General features: G+C 62.3%; 1 protein-coding gene across 2 annotated transcripts in view; it reads left to right on the forward strand.

Moving 5' to 3' along the window:
- COL6A2 (collagen type VI alpha 2 chain) overlaps positions 1 to 17,368 on the forward strand; it is a 29,885-nt gene extending 12,517 nt beyond the window's left edge. Inside the window, exons 3-28 of one of the 2 annotated variants that reach the window (XM_008145643.3) lie at positions 13 to 611; positions 837 to 857; positions 1,610 to 1,675; positions 2,243 to 2,296; positions 2,379 to 2,423; positions 2,728 to 2,754; positions 2,995 to 3,021; positions 3,132 to 3,176; positions 3,786 to 3,839; positions 4,241 to 4,303; positions 4,955 to 5,017; positions 5,220 to 5,309; positions 6,004 to 6,066; positions 6,583 to 6,645; positions 6,861 to 6,923; positions 7,281 to 7,343; positions 7,617 to 7,667; positions 7,994 to 8,029; positions 8,383 to 8,445; positions 9,012 to 9,074; positions 9,243 to 9,278; positions 9,568 to 9,613; positions 9,846 to 9,998; positions 10,166 to 10,618; positions 10,771 to 10,809; positions 16,278 to 17,368. In XM_008145643.3, coding sequence (XP_008143865.1) covers positions 13 to 611; positions 837 to 857; positions 1,610 to 1,675; positions 2,243 to 2,296; positions 2,379 to 2,423; positions 2,728 to 2,754; positions 2,995 to 3,021; positions 3,132 to 3,176; positions 3,786 to 3,839; positions 4,241 to 4,303; positions 4,955 to 5,017; positions 5,220 to 5,309; positions 6,004 to 6,066; positions 6,583 to 6,645; positions 6,861 to 6,923; positions 7,281 to 7,343; positions 7,617 to 7,667; positions 7,994 to 8,029; positions 8,383 to 8,445; positions 9,012 to 9,074; positions 9,243 to 9,278; positions 9,568 to 9,613; positions 9,846 to 9,998; positions 10,166 to 10,618; positions 10,771 to 10,809; positions 16,278 to 16,876 — 2,945 coding nt within the window. In that variant the 3' untranslated portion in view covers positions 16,877 to 17,368. Of the gene's footprint in view, positions 1 to 12; positions 612 to 836; positions 858 to 1,609; positions 1,676 to 2,242; positions 2,297 to 2,378; positions 2,424 to 2,727; positions 2,755 to 2,994; positions 3,022 to 3,131; positions 3,177 to 3,785; positions 3,840 to 4,240; positions 4,304 to 4,954; positions 5,018 to 5,219; positions 5,310 to 6,003; positions 6,067 to 6,582; positions 6,646 to 6,860; positions 6,924 to 7,280; positions 7,344 to 7,616; positions 7,668 to 7,993; positions 8,030 to 8,382; positions 8,446 to 9,011; positions 9,075 to 9,242; positions 9,279 to 9,567; positions 9,614 to 9,845; positions 9,999 to 10,165; positions 10,619 to 10,770; positions 10,810 to 13,416; positions 14,815 to 16,277 lie in introns of those variants that run through there. The other variant, XM_008145644.3, reaches the window with a different exon arrangement.
- Positions 17,369 to 18,212: the final 844 nt, after the last annotated feature.

Here is an 18,212-nt window from a genome sequence, read left to right on the forward strand (position 1 = left end):
TGTGTCCCCCAGAGAAAGCCGACTGCCCGGTCAACGTGTACTTTGTGCTGGACACCTCGGAGAGCGTCACCATGCAGTCCCCCACCGACAGCCTGCTCTACCACATGCAGCAGTTCGTGCCGCAGTTCATCAGCCAGCTGCAGGACGAGCTGTACCTGGACCAGGTGGCCCTGAGCTGGCGCTATGGCGGCCTGCACTTCTCCGACCAGGTGGAGGTGTTCAGCCCGCCGGGCAGCGACAGGGCCTCCTTCACCAAGGGCCTGCAGAGCATCCGCTCCTTCCGCCGCGGCACGTTCACCGACTGCGCGCTGGCCAACATGACCCAGCAGATCCGGCAGCACAGGAGCAACGGCGCGGTCAACTTCGCCGTGGTCATCACCGACGGCCACGTCACCGGCAGCCCGTGCGGCGGCATCAAGATGCAGGCTGAGCGGGCCCGTGAGGAGGGCATCCGGCTCTTCGCCGTGGCCCCCAACAGGAACCTGAACGAGCAGGGCCTGCGGGAAATCGCCAGCACGCCCCAGGAGCTCTACCGCAGCAACTATGCCACCATGCTGCCCGACTCCACCGAGATCGACCAGGACACCATCAACCGCATCATCAAGGTCATGGTGAGTAGCTGCAGCGTCCCCTCCTCCCACTGGGTGTGGGGTGGGGAGTGGGGTGCAGAGCCCTGGGACCTGGTCACTGGGCGTCAGTGACCCCCTCGGTGAATGAAGGGGGTGAGCTCTGGTCAGGGCCCTGCCTGCTCCGATGTCCCGCATTCTCTGCTGGATGCGGAGCTGCCCGATCACCAGCTTGTGGCTAACCAGGGTTTCTCTCTGTCTTTTCTGCAGAAACATGAGGCCTATGGAGAGGTGAGAGGCATTTCTGTCCATGCCAGCCCCGCCGGGTGTGCCCTGGGGCCTCTGAGGCGCTGACCCAGCAAAGATCACACGCCTCTCCTTGCCAGTTCCCTGGCACTCCCCGGAGGCAAGGGAGAGAGACCCCTCTGCTCCATGTAGGGCCTGAGACTCTTGAGTTTGGGACAAAGGGCTTCTGACCCGAAGCAGGCTGTTTAAACCCAGGAGGTCGGCATTAGGGTCCTTCACTTAGCACACGCCAAGTGGATGAGCGTTGAGTTTGAGGGTGGCTCTCTGGACTGACGGGCTCCGCCCACCTGAGCCAGTCCAAGAGAAGATGGGCGGCGGTTGGGTGCCCAGCGCAGGATCTGCAGCCCTGGGTCCCTGACATCGCCCCGCTCCTGTGCGTCCCAGCTCACAGCCCAGGACGGAGTGCTTCCCACTCGAGAGGCTCCTGCAAGCACACCCTCCCCTGGCAAGCTGCTCACAACACAGTGTCTCACACGCAAGCACAAGGATGCCTAGCCAACCGCTATGTAGTCCTTGCTACTGTCAGTCATTGCTCAACCCAGCCTCGGTTTCCAAAACTTGACTAGAGCCTATGTAGAGCCCCACCCTGGTGGGCCTGAGCGTGGTCCTTTATCCAGCCCCGTGCTCGGGACGGCCCACCCCTAGCAGGCCGGGCACCTGGGCAGTATCCTCCCTCCCTCTCTCCCTCCCTCTCAACTGGGACCCATCATTCTGGCCTCACTTCCTTCTTGTTTCAGTGCTACAAGGTGAGCTGTCTGGAGATCCCCGGGCCCCCTGGCCCCAAGGGCTACCGTGGACAAAAGGTAAGCTACCCAGACCTCCCTGGGGTCTGCCCTGCCAGGAAGCCCCCGCCCCCTCTTGAACTATGAATTCAGGGCCAACTAAACCTCCACGGGCTCAACACTTCTGACCCTGAAGGAACTGAAGTTCCATTTTTATCTACTTCCTTTTCAATGGCATTTTGAGAAGAGTAGGGATACTTTTTAAGTTATTTGCCATTAAAATACTCTTATAAAGTAAACAAGTTGGTGTCTTGAGCAGTGTGCCCTCAAGGGTGGGTGCCGCCTCGGCAGGTGCTGCTGCTGCAGAGGCCTGGCGGGTGCCCACCCCGGGGCTGTCCGTCAGAGCTCAGAGAAACAGGATCAAACGGGCCCTGGTCTGACAGAGGCCAGGGTCCTCAGGGGCAGCTGGCCCTACTCTAGGACGTCTCCATGTGGCATTGCCGTTGTCACCTGGGTGGGACCAGCAGCCAAGTCACTCTAACCCTGAGACTTACTCTTCCACCTCCCAGAAGCCAGTGACAGGGTCCCTGGTGGCCCACCCTGCCCCTCCCTGCCTTGGTTTACCCCTTTTGTGTTGTCTGCTTGCAGGGCGCCAAGGGCAACATGGGGGAGCCTGGAGAGCCGGGACAGAAGGGCCGACAGGTAAGTGTCCTCCCACCCACTGCAGCCGCTCCCACTCTCCAGGCTGGGGTTACACCCACGGCCCTTTGTTCTTTTCCCACAGGGGGATCCAGGCATTGAAGGACCCATCGGATTCCCAGGACCCAAGGCAAGTTGCCCCTGGCCCTGTCCCAGTGGCGGGGGGCTTGGGGACAAACCCAGGGCTGCCTGGCTCCAGGTGGGGCCAGCCCATAGGATCGAGATGTCTCTGGCCCAGCAAGCCCTCTCCCCTTCTCCCTCCGACCCAGGGACGGGAAGCACCACTCTGAGTGTTGTCCCCAAACCTAGCGTCTAGCCTGAGCCCCGGTCAGGCCTCCCCGCCCGAGGCCACCGGCCACCGCCCGCTCTGGTGGCCTGCTGGGTCCCGTGCACACGCCCGCCATAATGCTGCTTTTCTTTCCTTCCGACCTCAGGGTGTTCCTGGTTTCAAAGGAGAGAAGGTGAGATTCCGAGTCTGAGCAGCCAGACTGCCCATGGCCTCTGCGTGAGCCTCGGCCCCAACTCCCCAGTGTCCTCAGCGAGCCTGCCTGTGGCTCCTGCTGGGGGCATGATGGGCTTCGTGTTGGTGGTGGCCTTGGTCCTTCTGGCTTGGTGTTTGGCCAAGGGCAGGCTTGGGTCCCTAAGGCAGCGGGTCTGTGTTGCTGGAGACCTGAGCTAAAGGCCTCACTTTCCTTCTGCAGGGAGAATTCGGAGCTGATGGGCGGAAGGTAAGCCAGGCGGTGGGCTGGGCGAGCAGGGCACCTCCCCCCCTCTTCCTGCTGCTCTAAGGGGATGACGATCAGGGCTGACGGGAGTCCCCTCTTCCTTCTCCCCCCAGGGCGCCTCCGGCTTGGCCGGCAAGAACGGGACCGATGGACAGAAGGTAGTGCTCCTGGGTCTGCGTCCTGGGCTGGGCATGAGGGTCGTGCACAGCGGTATCTCAAATGGAAGAATGAGCAGAACGTTCTCATTCCCTCCCTGGGGCCGGGCCTCTAGACCTGGCCCACTGGCCACTGCCCACAAGTTGTGGCTTCAGCACCCCAGTTTTACCTGTCCAGGGGATGCAGGACAAATGAGGGCATTACAAGAGCATGAATAGACATTTGCTTCTGAAAACCAAGGCCGAGCCTTGCAGGAACTTCCAAGTCTATTCTGCAGAACTTCAGAATGGCCTGAGTGGTAGTTCACACACATACACACATGTACACAAGCATCACGTGCACTCACACATGCACACATGTCTCACATGCACACAGGCATGCACACACATGAAGGGGGCACTGTGGACACTCGTGCTCACAGCTGCAGCCAGGGACTCTCCCACCTCCATAGAGATGCCATCGTAACATTCAAGCCATTAAATCGCACAGTCGCACGCGTGTGCCCACTGGGTAGAGACCAGCATGGACTTTGCCCGCCACTTACACCTGTCATTGGTGCATCATCTCCTGAATCTGGCTCCTGACACATCTGCTCCCCTCTCATCTTTCAGGGCAAGCTGGGGCGCATTGGACCTCCTGGCTGCAAGGGAGACCCCGGGAGTCGGGTAAGCATGGCCTTTGCTCCTCCTCACATTAAGGTTAAATCCCTTAGAGGCACCAGGCGCCAGGTGGGCGTGGGGAAGCTGGGAGTCCCTGAGCTTGGATTCTTCCTTCAGCCCTGCCCTGCCCATCCCTGACCCCCAGGGATCAGCCTGGGCTGGGGCCACAACAGGACAAAATGGCCTCTGGGGCTTCCCAGAGTCCCGAGGAGCTCGGCTCTGAGGTTTGTCTGAGCGTCCTGCCCAACCCCGGTGGATTCTGGCCACTGAGACCCAGGCAGAGCGTCCAGTTCAGACATTGCGGGGGACACTGGTCACCTTCCCCATGTCAGCTGAGCCTGGGCTAACGGGGAAACCCCAAGTGCAGCTTGAGACCCAGGACAGCCTCTCTCCCCCTTCCCTCACAGGGCCTCGACGGCTACCCAGGGGACGCAGGCAGCCCTGGGGAACCTGGAGACCAAGGTGCCAAGGTAGGCGGCCTAGCCAGGGTGGCGGCGGCCAGAGCAGACCGGGTCACTGCCCTCCAGGTGGCCTTCTCCCTGCTGCAGTGCCCAGCCTCTGGGGGAGGCATCTGGGCCGAGAAGCACAGCGGAGGGGACCTGTCCCCGCAGACCAGGCAGTCGGGGGGAGGAGGCTTAGGGGTGTCCTGCCTGGGAGGCTATGGGGTGCCCATGCTGAGGGGGTGCCCTCCTGGAGCTTCACCAGCTCATGTCTACCTCAGGACCGTGTGTCCCGGCTCAGGCAGCTGCGGGGTGCCTGAATGGCCATAGCAGCAAGCCCACCTCCTCCCAGGCCTCCAGGGGGCTCCTGTGCAAGGCTCTCCGATGCTTTGGGGTTCTGCCTCTTAGGCCACCAGAGGCACCGCTGTGCCTGCCCGCAGCCACTCCCCTGGCTGCCCAGGACCCTGGAGGACAGAACGGCAGCCTGTCCCCCCGAGAAGCCAGCACGCACAGACAAGGCCCATGTCCGATTAATTCACCTGGAGCTGCATGGGGGCCCTGCCCCCCAAGAGTGTGCTCCATCTACATGGGAGGGGAGGCACGGGCCCCCAGCGCCTCCAGAGTCCTGCTCCATGGCCAGCATCCAAGGGGTGTGACGCTGATTTCTCCAAATCCTTCCAGGGGGACGCTGGCCGCCCAGGACGCAGAGGGCCCCCAGGAGAGGACGGGGCCAAGGGAAGCAAGGCAAGTGCCCCTGAGGGTCCCTGTGTCCTGCCCCAGCCACACACCAGCAGTGCCCACTGGACCCACCGCAGTGGGAAGCAGTAGGGACAGCCCAGGCCCTGAGCAGGGCACCAGCCTCTGTCCCACTGCCAGACCACGGGAGGCCGCGCCTGCTGAGGTGGCCCGGGCCATCCTGCCTGGCTGAGCTGTCGCCTCTCCGCAGGGCTATCAAGGCAACAACGGAGCCCCGGGAAGTTCCGGCGTGAAAGGAGCCAAAGGCGGGCCCGGGCCCCGGGGACCCAAAGGCGAGGCTGTGAGTTCACACCCCTCAGGCCCCTCAGGCCCCTCAGGCCCCTCAGGCCCCTCAAGCCCAGGGCCCAGAGCATGTCTCCTCTAGCCTCCTGCCCAGCCCTCCTGGCTGTGCCCTGCTCGGGGCCTCTCTGAGCCCGAGGGGTCCCCAGTGCCTCCATGACCCCATTGCAGCAGAGGAAGGGTTCAGCCATCCCCCTGCCGGACACTCAGTGCCCATGAAGTGGCCCAGCGTCCCCACCTTGCCCTCCTGGCAGGGCACCTCTGAGGGCTCAACGTAAACCCGGACACATGCTCCATGGGTCCCACACAGCATCCTCACCCCCCAGCCAACCTGGAGTGTCCTGCCTCGGGGCGGGAAGGGCCCAGCCCAGGGCTGATCCTCCAGAGGATGTGTGTCCTGAGGCCTGGCCCGGCCTGGCCCCCAGAAGGGGCTGAGTGACTACACCGATAGCCGGTCCGAGCCAGGTCCCAGTCAGTCCACTGACACTCACCCTGGACTGACAGCTGACCAGGAGCCCTCCCTCATTCCCTAAATCCTCGGCTGGGACCAAACCACCCGGCAGAGAATGAGGATCTGGGCTGAAGCCCTCCTGAGGGGCCTCCAGACCCCAAAGCCAGAGCCCTCATGGGTGGAGTGTGGGTCCTCCTGTGTCCCCCACCATCAGGGCCCCCACCCACACACCCACTCTCTGCAGGGGCGCAGGGGAGACCCTGGCACCAAGGGCAGCCCAGGCAGCGAGGGCCCCAAAGGCGAGAAGGTGAGTGTTCGTGTCGGGGAAACGGGGTGCCGCAGCCACGTCGGCCTCTGCACCGGGTTCTCACGGTGGTGCTGATGGTACCCCGTGACAAGGGAGAACAGAAGGGACCCGGGGCCTCTGTCAGGGGGACACCCTCTGCGCGGTCTGGGAAAGCAGGCGGCAGCCAGGGTAGCCCCACCTGCACTGCCTGCTGGGGCGCCGGGGCGGGGCGCGCACAGCTGTGCAGGCTGCGGGCTGCTCCTCACAGCACCCGCCACACGCGCTCCCGGAGCTGGTGCAGGGGGTCCTGTCTCTGTGATAAATCCGAGTTTCCTGTGAGGTCTGAGAAGGGCTTGGAAGAGGGGCCCCCTCCTCTGGGAATGCGTGGGGACCCCTGCCCTGAGGGGCTGAGCGGGCAGGGCTGCTATTTCAGTCTCACCCCCCACAACCTGGGGTCCTCTCCAGGCAGTTTCATGGCCCCCTCCTCCACCTTCTCCCCCCCACACACCACAGATAACTGGGCCTCTCTTCTCACAGGGGGATCCTGGTCCCGAGGGACCCCGGGGCCTGGCTGGAGAGGTTGGCGGCAAAGGAGCCAAGGTAAGTGGGTGGCAGGTGGCACCCAGCACCCTGGCTGGAGGGGCCTGAGCCTGGGACCCCCTGTCCTTCCCTCCCTGCAGACCCTGTCAGGTCTGATGTCAGGGCTGAGGACCGAGGCCATGCCAGGACCTCCTGGGGGGCAGCGCCCCCCCCTCCCCACCCTTCGCCATCTACAGTGCTGATGACAGGATCTCTGAGGCGCCCTTTCTTTCCAGGGAGACCGCGGCCTGCCTGGACCCAGAGGCCCCCCTGGGGTTCTGGGGGAGCCTGGGAAGCAGGTCAGTGGCAGGACACCTGGGAGGGGCCTGTGGTTCTGGGACTCAGGCCCCTGTCTGTCCTTCAACCTCAGTGGCTCACTCCCCTGCTCTGTAGTCCTCTTGTCCTCAGCAGGACACTGTCCCCACGGCAAACTCAGACCGAGGGTCCCTGTGCCCCTCACATCCTGGCCCTTCCCTGAGGGGTCCAGCTTTACCAGGTCAGGGTGGTGGTGAGCCAGAGGCAGGGGTGAGGCCTGGGAGCCCCGAGGGGGCATGTGGAAGAGGAGGAACCGGGCAGTGACCCTGAGGGCAGCAGGGGAGCAGGGCAGTGCTGGTCAGTCTGCTTGTGCCAACTCCCCACTTTCTCTCTGACCTCAGGGATCTCGGGGAGACCCCGGTGATGCTGGTCCCCGCGGAGACTCCGGACAGCCTGGCCCAAAGGTACACCCCCTCCTGCCTGGATTAGGAAGAGGTGGGGGAGGGGGAGGCTGTTCTCAGCTCTAGCATGAGACCGCCTGGAGTGTGCCTGCCAGCCCTGGATGTGAGAGGATGGCGGGGGGCCAGGCAGCCCTCCCGTCCTCACCCTGGGGGGTAGCACACCCTCCCCAAAGCCCCGTCCAGGCAGACCAGCCGCCCAGACCCCTGGGCCTCGGTCCACGCTGACTATTCACATTTCCCCTGGACCTTCCCTGACCGGCCTCCCCCTTCCTCCAGGGAGACCCTGGCAGGCCTGGATTCAGCTACCCAGGACCCCGAGGAGCGCCTGTGAGTCCTGGCATGGGATTGGAGCCCCCAGGGAGGGGTGGGCATTGCCGGGAGGGCCCTGAAGATTCCCTCTAGTTCCCTGGAGGGCCTCCCCACGGGGCACAGGGTGCGAGGGGCTCGGGAGTCACACATTGAGTGCAGACGCAGGTCCCCAGAAATTGTCTGGGATGCAGCCCAGGCAGCATTCGCCCACAGATTGTGACAACTGAGACCCCCAGGAGGGAAGGGAGGAGGCAGCAGAAAACCTCCAGGTCCCCAGCTAAGGGGTCAGCACATCAGCTCTCGGGGGTCTGTGCTGAGTAACCCCCACCTGTGCTTTCTTCCAGGGAGAGAAAGGCGAGCCAGGCCCACCTGGCCCCGAGGTACGGAGGGGCCCCTCTGCACCTGCCTGGGGTGGTCAGTGCCCTGCTCCGGTGGCTGGAGCGCCGCACCCCTCACCGGGCTTGGCACCCGCGCTGCCCCATGCTGAGTGCTGAGTGTGGTCGCCAGCTGGCTGAGGGCTAGTCTCTCTCAAACCAAAACCCGTGCTTGCCCAGAACGCCCTGTGCTGTTGCCACCTCACTGACCCCAAGAGCCAGGCATGGGTTTTCCTGGACAAACACGTCTGTGTCCCCGGAAGACCCACTGGAGGTCTTGGGAGACTGGGGGCGGCGGGGGCAAGCAGAGCTCTCCCACGAGGTCCTCCGCCGGGGCTAACCTGTGTCCTGTGTCCCAGGGGGGCAGAGGCGACTTCGGAGTGAAAGGACCACCTGGGCGGAAAGGAGAAAAGGGCGAGCCTGTAAGTGTCCTCCTTGACCCTCCTCCCTCCTTTCTCAGCCCTCATCCTCCCTCCTCATCCCTCCTCCTTTCTCAGCCCTCTTCCTCCTCTCTCTCCTCAGCCCTCCTTCCTCCTCCTCCTTCCTCCTCCTCTCTCCTCCTCCCACCTTCTCCCTCCTAATCTCTCCTCCTCTCTCCTCCTTTCTCAGCCCTCCTCCTCCTCCCTCCTCCTCTCTCCTCATCTCTCCTCATCCCTCCTCCTCTCTCCTCATCCCTCCTCATCCCTCCTCCTTTCTCAGCCCTCTTCCTCCTCTCTCTTTTTCCCTCCTCCTCCTCTCTCCTCCTCTCTTCTCTCCTCCTCTCACCTCTCTCCTCATCTCTCCTCATCCCTCCTCCTCTCTCCTCATCCCTCCTCCTCTTTCCTCCCTCCTCCTCTCTCCCTCCCCCTCTCTTGTCCTCTCTCTCGTCATCTCTCCTCTCTCCTCCTCATCCCTCCTCCTCTCTCCTCCCTCCTCATCTCTCCTCATCCTAGAAGCAAGGGAGGTGCATAGGTGTTTGCTGAGCCGACCTGCTTTTTTCCCTTCTCAGGCAGATCCTGGTCCCCCTGGTGAGCCGGGCCCTCGGGGGCCGAGAGGATCCCCAGGACCTGAGGTAGGTCAGTTCCCCGTCCATAGGGCCCTCAGGCCATAGCCTCTGGGCCAGTCAGGCCAACACACACCCTGAACCACGGGGCTCTGCCTGTGGTGGAAGCCCAGGGTCAGGTGCAGAGACCCTGCTCAGCCTCAGTGGTCACCTCTCACTGTCATCCTTCTCCTCCAGGGAGAGCCCGGACCCCCCGGAGACCCCGGCCTCACGGTAGGTACCAGCTGGGGATGGAATCAGTGTCCTCCCTCCTAAAACCGAAAAGCCAGGACAGTGTCAGAGGGCGAGGTCAGAAGGAGTGGGACCAGTGCAAGGTCAGCAGGCAAGGTCAGCAGGGGTGTTAGCATAAGGTCAGCAGGGCAAGGTCAGCAGGGGGAGGTCAGAGGTCAAGGTCAGCAGGGGGAGGTCAGCAGGGCGAGGTCAGAGGCGAGGGGAGCAGGACTGCAGACCCCTGGCCCCTCTCGGGTTGCCGTCCTGGCTGGACTGACCCACTGTGTTGCAGGAGTGCGACGTCATGACCTACGTGCGGGAGACGTGCGGGTGCTGTGGTGAGTCTCAGTCCCCACACCGGGGTGCTGCCGGGCTGCCCCCAGCTCTCGTCCAGGAGTCAGGGTCATCGTCCAGGGGTTGGGGTCATCGCCCAGAGGTCAGGGTCATCAGAGTCCCACCCTCCCCCTGGTGGTGATCGTTTCCCACGGTGCACCGGGCTGTGCGCTGTGTGGGGGGGTGTTCTGGGCTGGGGCCAGCGCACACAGCCATCGCCCCTCTGCCGGCCCGCAGACTGTGAGAAGCGGTGTGGCGCCCTGGACGTGGTGTTTGTCATCGACAGCTCTGAGAGCATCGGCTACACCAACTTCACGCTGGAGAAGAACTTCGTCATCAACGTGGTCAACAGGCTGGGGGCCATCGCCAAGGACCCCAAGTCCGAGACAGGTCAGCTGCACCCTCGGGGGCGGGGGCAGGAGGCCCTGGGCAGGACACCCGGACACCCAGTCCCGGGAGGGATGTTAGCTTGGCCAAGGGTCCCAAGGCCCCCACTTGAGGGTGGCGAGCGCGTGGGGTGACGCCGCCAGCCTCTCACGCCCGCGCCCGGCCCGCAGGGACCAGAGTGGGCGTCGTGCAGTACAGCCACGAGGGCACCTTCGAGGCCATCCAGCTGGACGACGAGCGCATCAACTCGCTGTCCAGCTTCAAGGAGGCTGTCAAGAACCTCGAGTGGATCGCGGGCGGCACCTGGACGCCCTCCGCCCTCAAGTTCGCCTACAACCAGCTGATCAAGGAAAGCCGGCGCAAGAAGACCCGCGTGTTCGCAGTGGTCATCACGGACGGCCGACACGACCCCCGGGACGACGACCTCAACCTGCGGGCGCTGTGCAACCACGAGGTCACAGTGACGGCCATCGGCATCGGGGACATGTTCCATGAGAAACACGAGAGCGAGAACCTCAACTCCATCGCGTGCGACAAGCCCCAGCAGGTGCGCAACATGACGCTGTTCTCCGACCTGGTGGCCGAGAAGTTCATCGACGACATGGAGGACGTCCTGTGCCCGGGTGAGCGGCGCTGGGCCTCCCGCCTCCCCGGCCTGCCCAGCCCTTGTCCCTGCAGGAGGGAAGAGGACCCCGGGAGGGCAGGGGCTGGGCGTCTGTGGGCCCTGGACAGTGGAGCCTGACCAGGATCCCTGGCCTCCTTTCCTCTCTCCTAGACCCCCAGATCGTGTGCCCGGACCTTCCCTGCCAAACAGGTAACACGGGGAGCCACCGAGCACCCCTCAGACTAGCAGTGATGGGGGCCCAGAGGACCTTGCAAGAAATGCACTGTGGGAGCCCCTCCTTAGTGAGGCCATGGGTTTCTCAGCCCCCTGGGCCTTAGCATGTCTGAGAAGGGGGCTGGGGGGCCCAGGGTTCTGTGTCTCCAGAGCTTTTGCTGTCCCGCCCACCTGGCACGTGTGGGGAGGGGGTGCTAAGGGCCTGGCCCTGCACTTGGTGCCAGGTGCTCAGGCCTGCAGATCCCCCTGCCCAGGGGAGAGACAGACACCCAGGGTCATGCCCCCAGCCGCCACAGGTGAAAGCCCTGGATCCAGTAAAGGAAATGGCTAATTTAAAACCTTCTGGGAGGTGAGCACAGAGGCTGGTGGCTCCCTGAGGCCCCTGAGGGCTCATCCATCTTCCCTCTGGGAAGGACTCCAGCCTGTGTTTAGGGGACCCGCCCAACTGGTGCACTGTGTGCGTGGCTGGGCCCTGGAGGCACAGAGAGGCTGTCCCCAAGGGGTCCCTCAAAACAGCAGTTGTCACTCCTCTGGGCATCATGCTGCCACCTCTGCCCCAGAGGTGGCAGGAGCTGAGCCCCCGTTGGCAGTCCGGGCGTCCTGCCGGCCTGGGTCTTGGAGCCATTGCCGGCCCCTCCCGCTGGGATATGGGCACCTGCCTATGCCCTCCCGGGAGCGGTGAGGTGGGACTGGAGCTGGCTCTGGAAGGCGGAGCCGCGTAGAGGGGCGGGGCCGTGCTGGCCGGTTGGCAGAGGGCGCCCACATCTGCATGTACACTGGGCTTGTGCGCAGGCTCCTGGCCAGGCAGCCAGGGCCCGCCAGGCAGGTTTGAAGGTGCTGAGGTGCCTGCGGGAAGGAACATGTTGAGTTGGGGGCCAGGGTTCCCACTTATTCTGACAGAGAACTTTCGAGGAAGTGCTCATGGAAGTCATACCTGTGACCCCACTGTGGAGTCATCCAGAGACTGCCTGGGCGTGGGGTCCCTAAGGGAATGGCTGTGTGTGGTGGCCAGAACCACCCGAAGCCCTCCTGGGGTGTGTCCCAGAGTAAATGTGACCCCTCTAGGCTAGAAACCAGACCCCAGACCCCGGTGCCCAGGCCAGGCAGTGGCCCGGCATCCTCGCCCGGCCTGGACCTGTGTTCCATGCCAGCTGCTCCCGCCTGCGCTGAGGAAGGTCCCTCACTCTGCGTGGCTCAGTCCTCCCGTGAACGACGGCTTTGTCAGATGACCTGTCTGGTCTGTAGATACGATCGATCGGGAGCTGCTCCTTCAGCCTGTTGCTGTGCCAGATGCGGCCACTTGTTTTCGAATATTGAACCAGCCTTGCAGACCACTTAGTCACGGAGTACCGGTTTTTTTTATATGTTGTTGGATTCGATTTGCTGATATTTTGTGGGTTTTTTGTTATCTCTGCTCATGAGAGATCTTGGGCTGCAGTTCCCTTTCTTGTGATGTCCTTGTCTGGTGTCAGCGTTAGACGCTGGCCCCCAGGATGGTGATCTCCCTTCCCCTCAAGGACCTGACAGAGAAAAGGAAGGGGCCCCTGGAACACCCCTCCCCGCCCTCTTCTAACTGCCCCCCTAGAACTAAACTCAAACTCACCCTCCTCTAAATTGACTAGAAATTTCCAAGTAAAATAGACATTGTGACCAGAGAAAAGAAAGCAGACATAACTATAGAATGTGCTCCCCCATGCCTGATTGTGTCAGGACCACAAGACTATCAAAGAGAAGCAAAGCTGGACTCCGGGTAAAGGCAACAAAGACAGATCTCATTCCGAGGTTGCTACGGCAGGAGAGGAGGTCCAGGGTAACCTGAGCCCCACTCACCCCAAACAGAGGCAGGGGACTGGCTAACGGCCGCTGCACAGAGGCCTGGGGGGTGGGGAGGGGGTCCCTGTGACCAGGCCCCCTGGGTGTGTTGACTGGCACATACGCAGGAGAGAAACAGACTTCTCAAACCTTTAAGACCGGCGGCCAGGGTGCACGTTGTCGTAAGATGCCCACGGAAGTGAGGCCCTGCCCTCCCAGGGGCTGCGAGACAGAGCGAGAGCGTCCCTGAGTGTTTGCTGCTCTAGGTCCTCAAGGGGACAGTTCTGGGAGGGGGGGATCTATGTCCCCAAGGGCAGAGAAGGTTTTGTAACTGCAAGCTCTCTACCGTAACTGTGCTGAGAGGGTCCTGTCACCAGGTTTGGCTGCAACAGACTAAGTTCTCATGGCAGCGTGGAGCATTTTTAAGGAGCTGGGTCATCCGAGGGCACGGCCTTGAGCGGTCAGCAGCCATACTGGCATCTGGTCAAGTCTCAGTGCAGCTGTTGGGGCCAAGAGTCTTGTAGTTCTAAGGCCTGTGGGGACCAGAGGCCTTCTCTCCCGTCTCCTCGGCATGTGCCCGCTGCTGGCCCCAAAGCCCTTTTAGCTCTGGCACCGCGGCGACCCGGTCTCCTCGTCCCACCCCGGCTGAGCCTCAGCCTCGCTCCTGGCTCTGATCCCAACTCATCTCCGAGGAGAGAAGCCCGAGGAGGGCGGCTGGAGGCCCGCTCACGCTGACCGAGTCCCTTAAAGCCTTCTCTGGATGCCCCGCAGATGGACCGCGGCCTGGCGATGCGCCCCCGGTCACCTTCCTCCGCACGGAAGAGGGCCCGGACGCCTCCTTCCCCACGACCATCCCCCAGATCCAACAGTTGCTAAACGCCACGGAGCTCACGCAGGACCCGGCCGCCTACTCCAGGCTGGTGGCCGTGCTGGTCTACACCGCTGAGCGGGCCAAGTTCGCCACAGGAGGCGAGCGGCAGGACTGGATGGAGCTGTTCATTGACACCTTTAAGCTGGTGCACAGGGACATTGTGGGCGACCCCGAGACCGTGCTAGCGCTCTGCTGAAGCCACGGGCTGCCCCAGCTGGGCCGCATTCGCTCCCGGGGCTGCCCGCCGTGCTGGGGGCTGTGACAACAGGAATCTCTCAGGCCGGAGGTCAGGCACCAAAATCGAGGTGTCAGCAGGCCCTCGCTCCCCCCCTCCAGGGGGGCTCCAGGGAGGGCCCTCCCAGCTCCCAGCTCCCAGCTGCCTGCATGGTCACATGGCCTCGCTCTGTAGCCTAACCTTCCTCTGCTCCCTTGTAAGGACACAGGTGGCATTTAGGGCCAACCAGAGAGCCTTGGACAGTCTCCCATCTCAAGGTCTGTACGTCAGGCCCCTCTGCAAAGCCCCGTTTTGCCACATAAGGTCACATTTGCAGGCTTCAAGACTAGGATGTAGGCCTCTTTGGGGGACAGTATTCAGCTGACAACCCCCCTCCCCCATCTAGCTGAGCTGTCTCACACATTTAGGGGACGTAAGAGTCACCCATTAGGGCAAACCTGCCAACGCAGCTGGCCGACAGGGAAGGACCGCAGACACCACCTCCTCGTCCTCCTCCTGCCCCGGGCCCTCGGGGAGGTCAGGGGCGCCCTCTAAGGACTGCCGGAGCAGGTTCAGACCCATTCGTGCCCGTTCCCCAGAAGCCAGATTAATACGGAGAAGCCCTCGTCCTTGGGCCCTGTCACTGCTCCTGCCTGTGCCCCCACCCGATTCCCAGGGGCAGGGTCTCACCTCCCTGCTGCACAGGCTCCCTGCCGTGGGTGGGGGTCAGCAGAGGGAAAGAAGGGGAACAGGCTCCCCTAAACACCCCACCACTCCTGGTTCAGCTTCCGGCCTCTGTGTCCAGGCACCCCTTGTTGAGGAAAACTTCCCGAAAACCAGAGCCCTCCCCACATCCGCCTGCTTGTAGGACTTGAAGTCAGGCGCCCAGAGAACTGGGTGTGTTTAGAGAAGAAGCTGCTATTCGTTTGCACTGCCACCAAAATAAGCTACGTCATTAATAAGCTCCTTAAGAAAGCATCCTCCTGTCCGCTGGCGCCTGGCACCGCGTGGTGACACACCCCGGGAGGGGGCGTCCCTCAGGTGCTGAGCACATGTTCAGTGTTCTATAAAAGCTGAAAAACAGATCGTGAGCGCCTTGCTGTGGCTGAGTGATGTGCTGGGGACTGCTGCTGGCTGGGGCTGGTCCACAGCAGCCACCTACCTGCGCGGGTGGGCGCCGCTCCAGAGCCAGGTCCCGGGCTGAGGCCTCAGGCATTGGTACTGCGGGTCAGGACCGCCTTCCTGATGGGATCCCTGAGCAGCCAGCCCCAGCAGTGGGCAAACCTGGGCTGTGAGAGAGTCCTTGCTGGCCCACGTCCCAGAGGGGTGCCCGTGGGGCGGAGGTCTCCAGTAAGGCCTTGAGGCAGGAGCCGGGCTGCGTGTCTGTAGCAGGTGGTCCACGTGTGTGGGGAGTGGGTTTCAGGCTGGTGCTTATGACCCACCAGAGGCCCGGCCTCCATCCCGGCTGCAGCCTTGCCCCCATGTCGTCCAGCATGTCCAGGGCTGCTCACTGCCCGGAAGGGGACAAGGGTCTCCTCAGGTCACAGTGAGTCACCTAGGCCAGTGCTCGGCAAACTCATTAGTCAACAGAGCCAAATATCAACAGTACAACAACTGAAATTTCTTTGGAGAGCCAAATGTTTTTAAACTTAAATTTCTTCTAATGCCACTTCTTCAAAATAGACTCGCCCAGGCCGTGGTATTTTGTGGAAGAGCCACACTCAAGGGGCCAAAGAGCCGCATGTGGCTCGCGAGTCGCAGTTTGCCGACCACGGACCTAGGCTACGGCAGGGGTCTGGCCACACCTGTGCCCACCCCCACCAAAGCCTTGTCCAGTCAGAGGAGACCTAGGCTCATTCTCTCTCCGATGCTCCGAGGGCCAGGAGAGATGTGGCCTGGGCAGCACCAGGCAGCTCTGGAACAGGGGGGACCACGGGGGTCACAGCTATAGGTGGGTCCTTGCGTCCAAGGTCTCCAGGGCCAAGGTCTTCACGAGGTCTTTTTACCTAATTACAGACATGATGACAGCCTCCTGCCCCTCTCTCCCACCCCCACTTCACCGCGCCCCATGGACTGTTTAGAGAAGAACAGTCCCCTTCTGGGGGATCCAGTTCTTGGGCCCAGTGAAGGGGCTTTGCTGACCCTGCCTGCCTGGAGGGCCTGGAGGAGGCACTTGGCAGAGATGGTGCTTGTAGGGTGGAAAGGGCCTTCCGTCCTCATGTTTCAAGACATTTCCTTGTGGGGGCACAACCAAGAAAGATAATGAGGGTCTGAGGAGACAGTGTGGGGCTCTGCACCCCCACCCAGGGGCTGTGGGGGGGCTCCAACATCAGGTGACTTTGGGTACAGCCCCCCAAGCTCCAGCTGCTCACGTTGCTCCAGTGGGCGGGCGCATGAAGGGATGCGGTGCAGGGTGTGGCAGAGTAGGCTCGGCCCGAGAGGGGATACGGCCTGGGTGGGTTGTGGCACAGAGGGGCTTGGCCAGGGCGGGGCTAGTGAGGGCCCCGCCTGGGTCGCCCCTGCCCACCACCCCTATTTCCCTCCCAGAGCTGTACGTGGCCCAGTGCACCCAGCGGCCCGTGGACATCGTCTTCCTCCTGGATGGCTCCGAGCGGCTAGGTGAGCAGAACTTCCACAAGGCCCGGCGCTTCGTGGAGGAGGTGTCCCGGCGGCTGACCCTGGCACGCAGGGACGATGACCCGCTCAACGCACGCGTGGCGATGCTGCAGTTTGGGGGCCCTCGCGAGCAGCAGGTGGCCTTCCCACTGACCTCCAACCTGACGGTCATCCACGAGGCACTGGAGAGCGCACGCTACCTCAACTCCTTCTCACACGTGAGCTCGGGCATCGTGCACGCCATCAACCAGGTGGTGCTCGGCACGCGGGCTGGGGCGCGCCGCCACGCCGAGCTGTCCTTCGTGTTCCTCACGGACGGCGTCACGGGCAACGACAGCCTGGACGAGGCTGTGCACTCCATGCGCAAGCAGAACGTGGTGCCCACCGTGGTGGCCGTGGGCGACGACGTGGACATGGATGTGCTCTCCAAGATCAGCCTGGGCGACACGGCTGCCGTCTTCCGTGAGAAGAACTATGACAGCCTGGCCCAGCCCGGCTTCTTCGACAGGTTCATCCGCTGGATCTGCTAGCGCCCCACCCGCCCCGGCACGCACCCCCCAGCCCTGCAGGCTCTGTCCTCCTGTCCGTGGTGCTACTCAGATCCCGCCAAGAGAGGTGCAGAGCGCTGCAGACTCGACCTCTCCAGGTGTGGGTATAAAGTCAGGAGTGGAGTTCCCCTCCCCACCCAGCGATCCCCAGGGTCCTGCAGCCCTGCTGGCCTCCACCCCTTCTCTCTATCCCGTGACACCCTACTCTCCACACCCTTCCTGGTCCCCAGAGGCTTCCCAGGACGTGCGTCAGACCCTCATCAACAGGCCCATTTCCCCCTCAGCCCAGGGTCATCCCTGGCTCTCATCCACCTTCCAGGGCCCCCAAAGGCTCTCTGCCAGCCCTCCTGGCCCAGCTCCCAGGCCTCCGCCTCACCTCTGAGGGTCATGTCCCCATCAGACAGAGCTGTGACAGCAGGCCCTCCATGTCCCTGTATGCACACACCTCAGTCCAATAAAGGCTTTGAACCACCACCTGCTCCCCAGCCTCCATGTGTCTGTGCCCACTGGGACCCCCCAGAAACCAACTGGACTCTCTGACCGTTCACATGCCCACCAGCATTTATCATCCCAACCCCATTCCTACCCACCCACACACACTTGCTCTGTGCATGGAGATGATGTCTGGCCTGGCCTCCTCTCATAAGAACAGGTGCTGCCTCCAGCACTGACTGTCCACACCATCCCCAAGTGCATAGACTGGTCTTGTCAACCTTAAAATAATCATTTTACCAGCAAAAATGGGTCTATTTGGGAATAGCAGTTCAGGACATGCAAACTTTGGCAAACCCATAGGCAAGTCTGGAGAACAAAGGAGAGGAGCATTACTTTATAGAGAAAAAAGGAGGAATTGGGAGAGGCCATTAGGAGTGGAAGTCCATTGGAGGAGAGTGAGCATTCAGGTGGCTTCTCATTGGTCAGGCTGTTGCTGGGCAAGGAGAAAATCTTCCTCTTTCCTGGATAGTAAAATGGACTTCCTGTTGCGGAGTACTAGGTAGCTTTCTTCCTGCTGGAGTCTGCAGATGGCAGTGGGTGGTCCTGCGTGAGAGCTCCACCTTCAGGGCTTCCCCACGTCAATTTTAATGAGGTTTCCTTGGTTCATTTTCACAGCCTCAACCACACCTGTCTCGTCAGCTTTAGGCTGGAAACAAGGTTACTTGGTCAATGAAGCCTCCCTCTATCTTCAAACCAGGGCCAAAGTGCTTAAAAATGTCTGTTGGTTTGCAGGAGGATGTTTTGTGTATAGCTAGATAGACAGATTTTTTTTTTTTTTTCCTGGCAACCTCGGTGACTTCTTGTTCCACTCCCAGGTGATTTA

The sequence above is a fragment of the Eptesicus fuscus genome, chromosome 3 (genome assembly GCF_027574615.1).
Source record: "Eptesicus fuscus isolate TK198812 chromosome 3, DD_ASM_mEF_20220401, whole genome shotgun sequence".
NCBI lineage: Eukaryota > Metazoa > Chordata > Mammalia > Chiroptera > Vespertilionidae > Eptesicus > Eptesicus fuscus.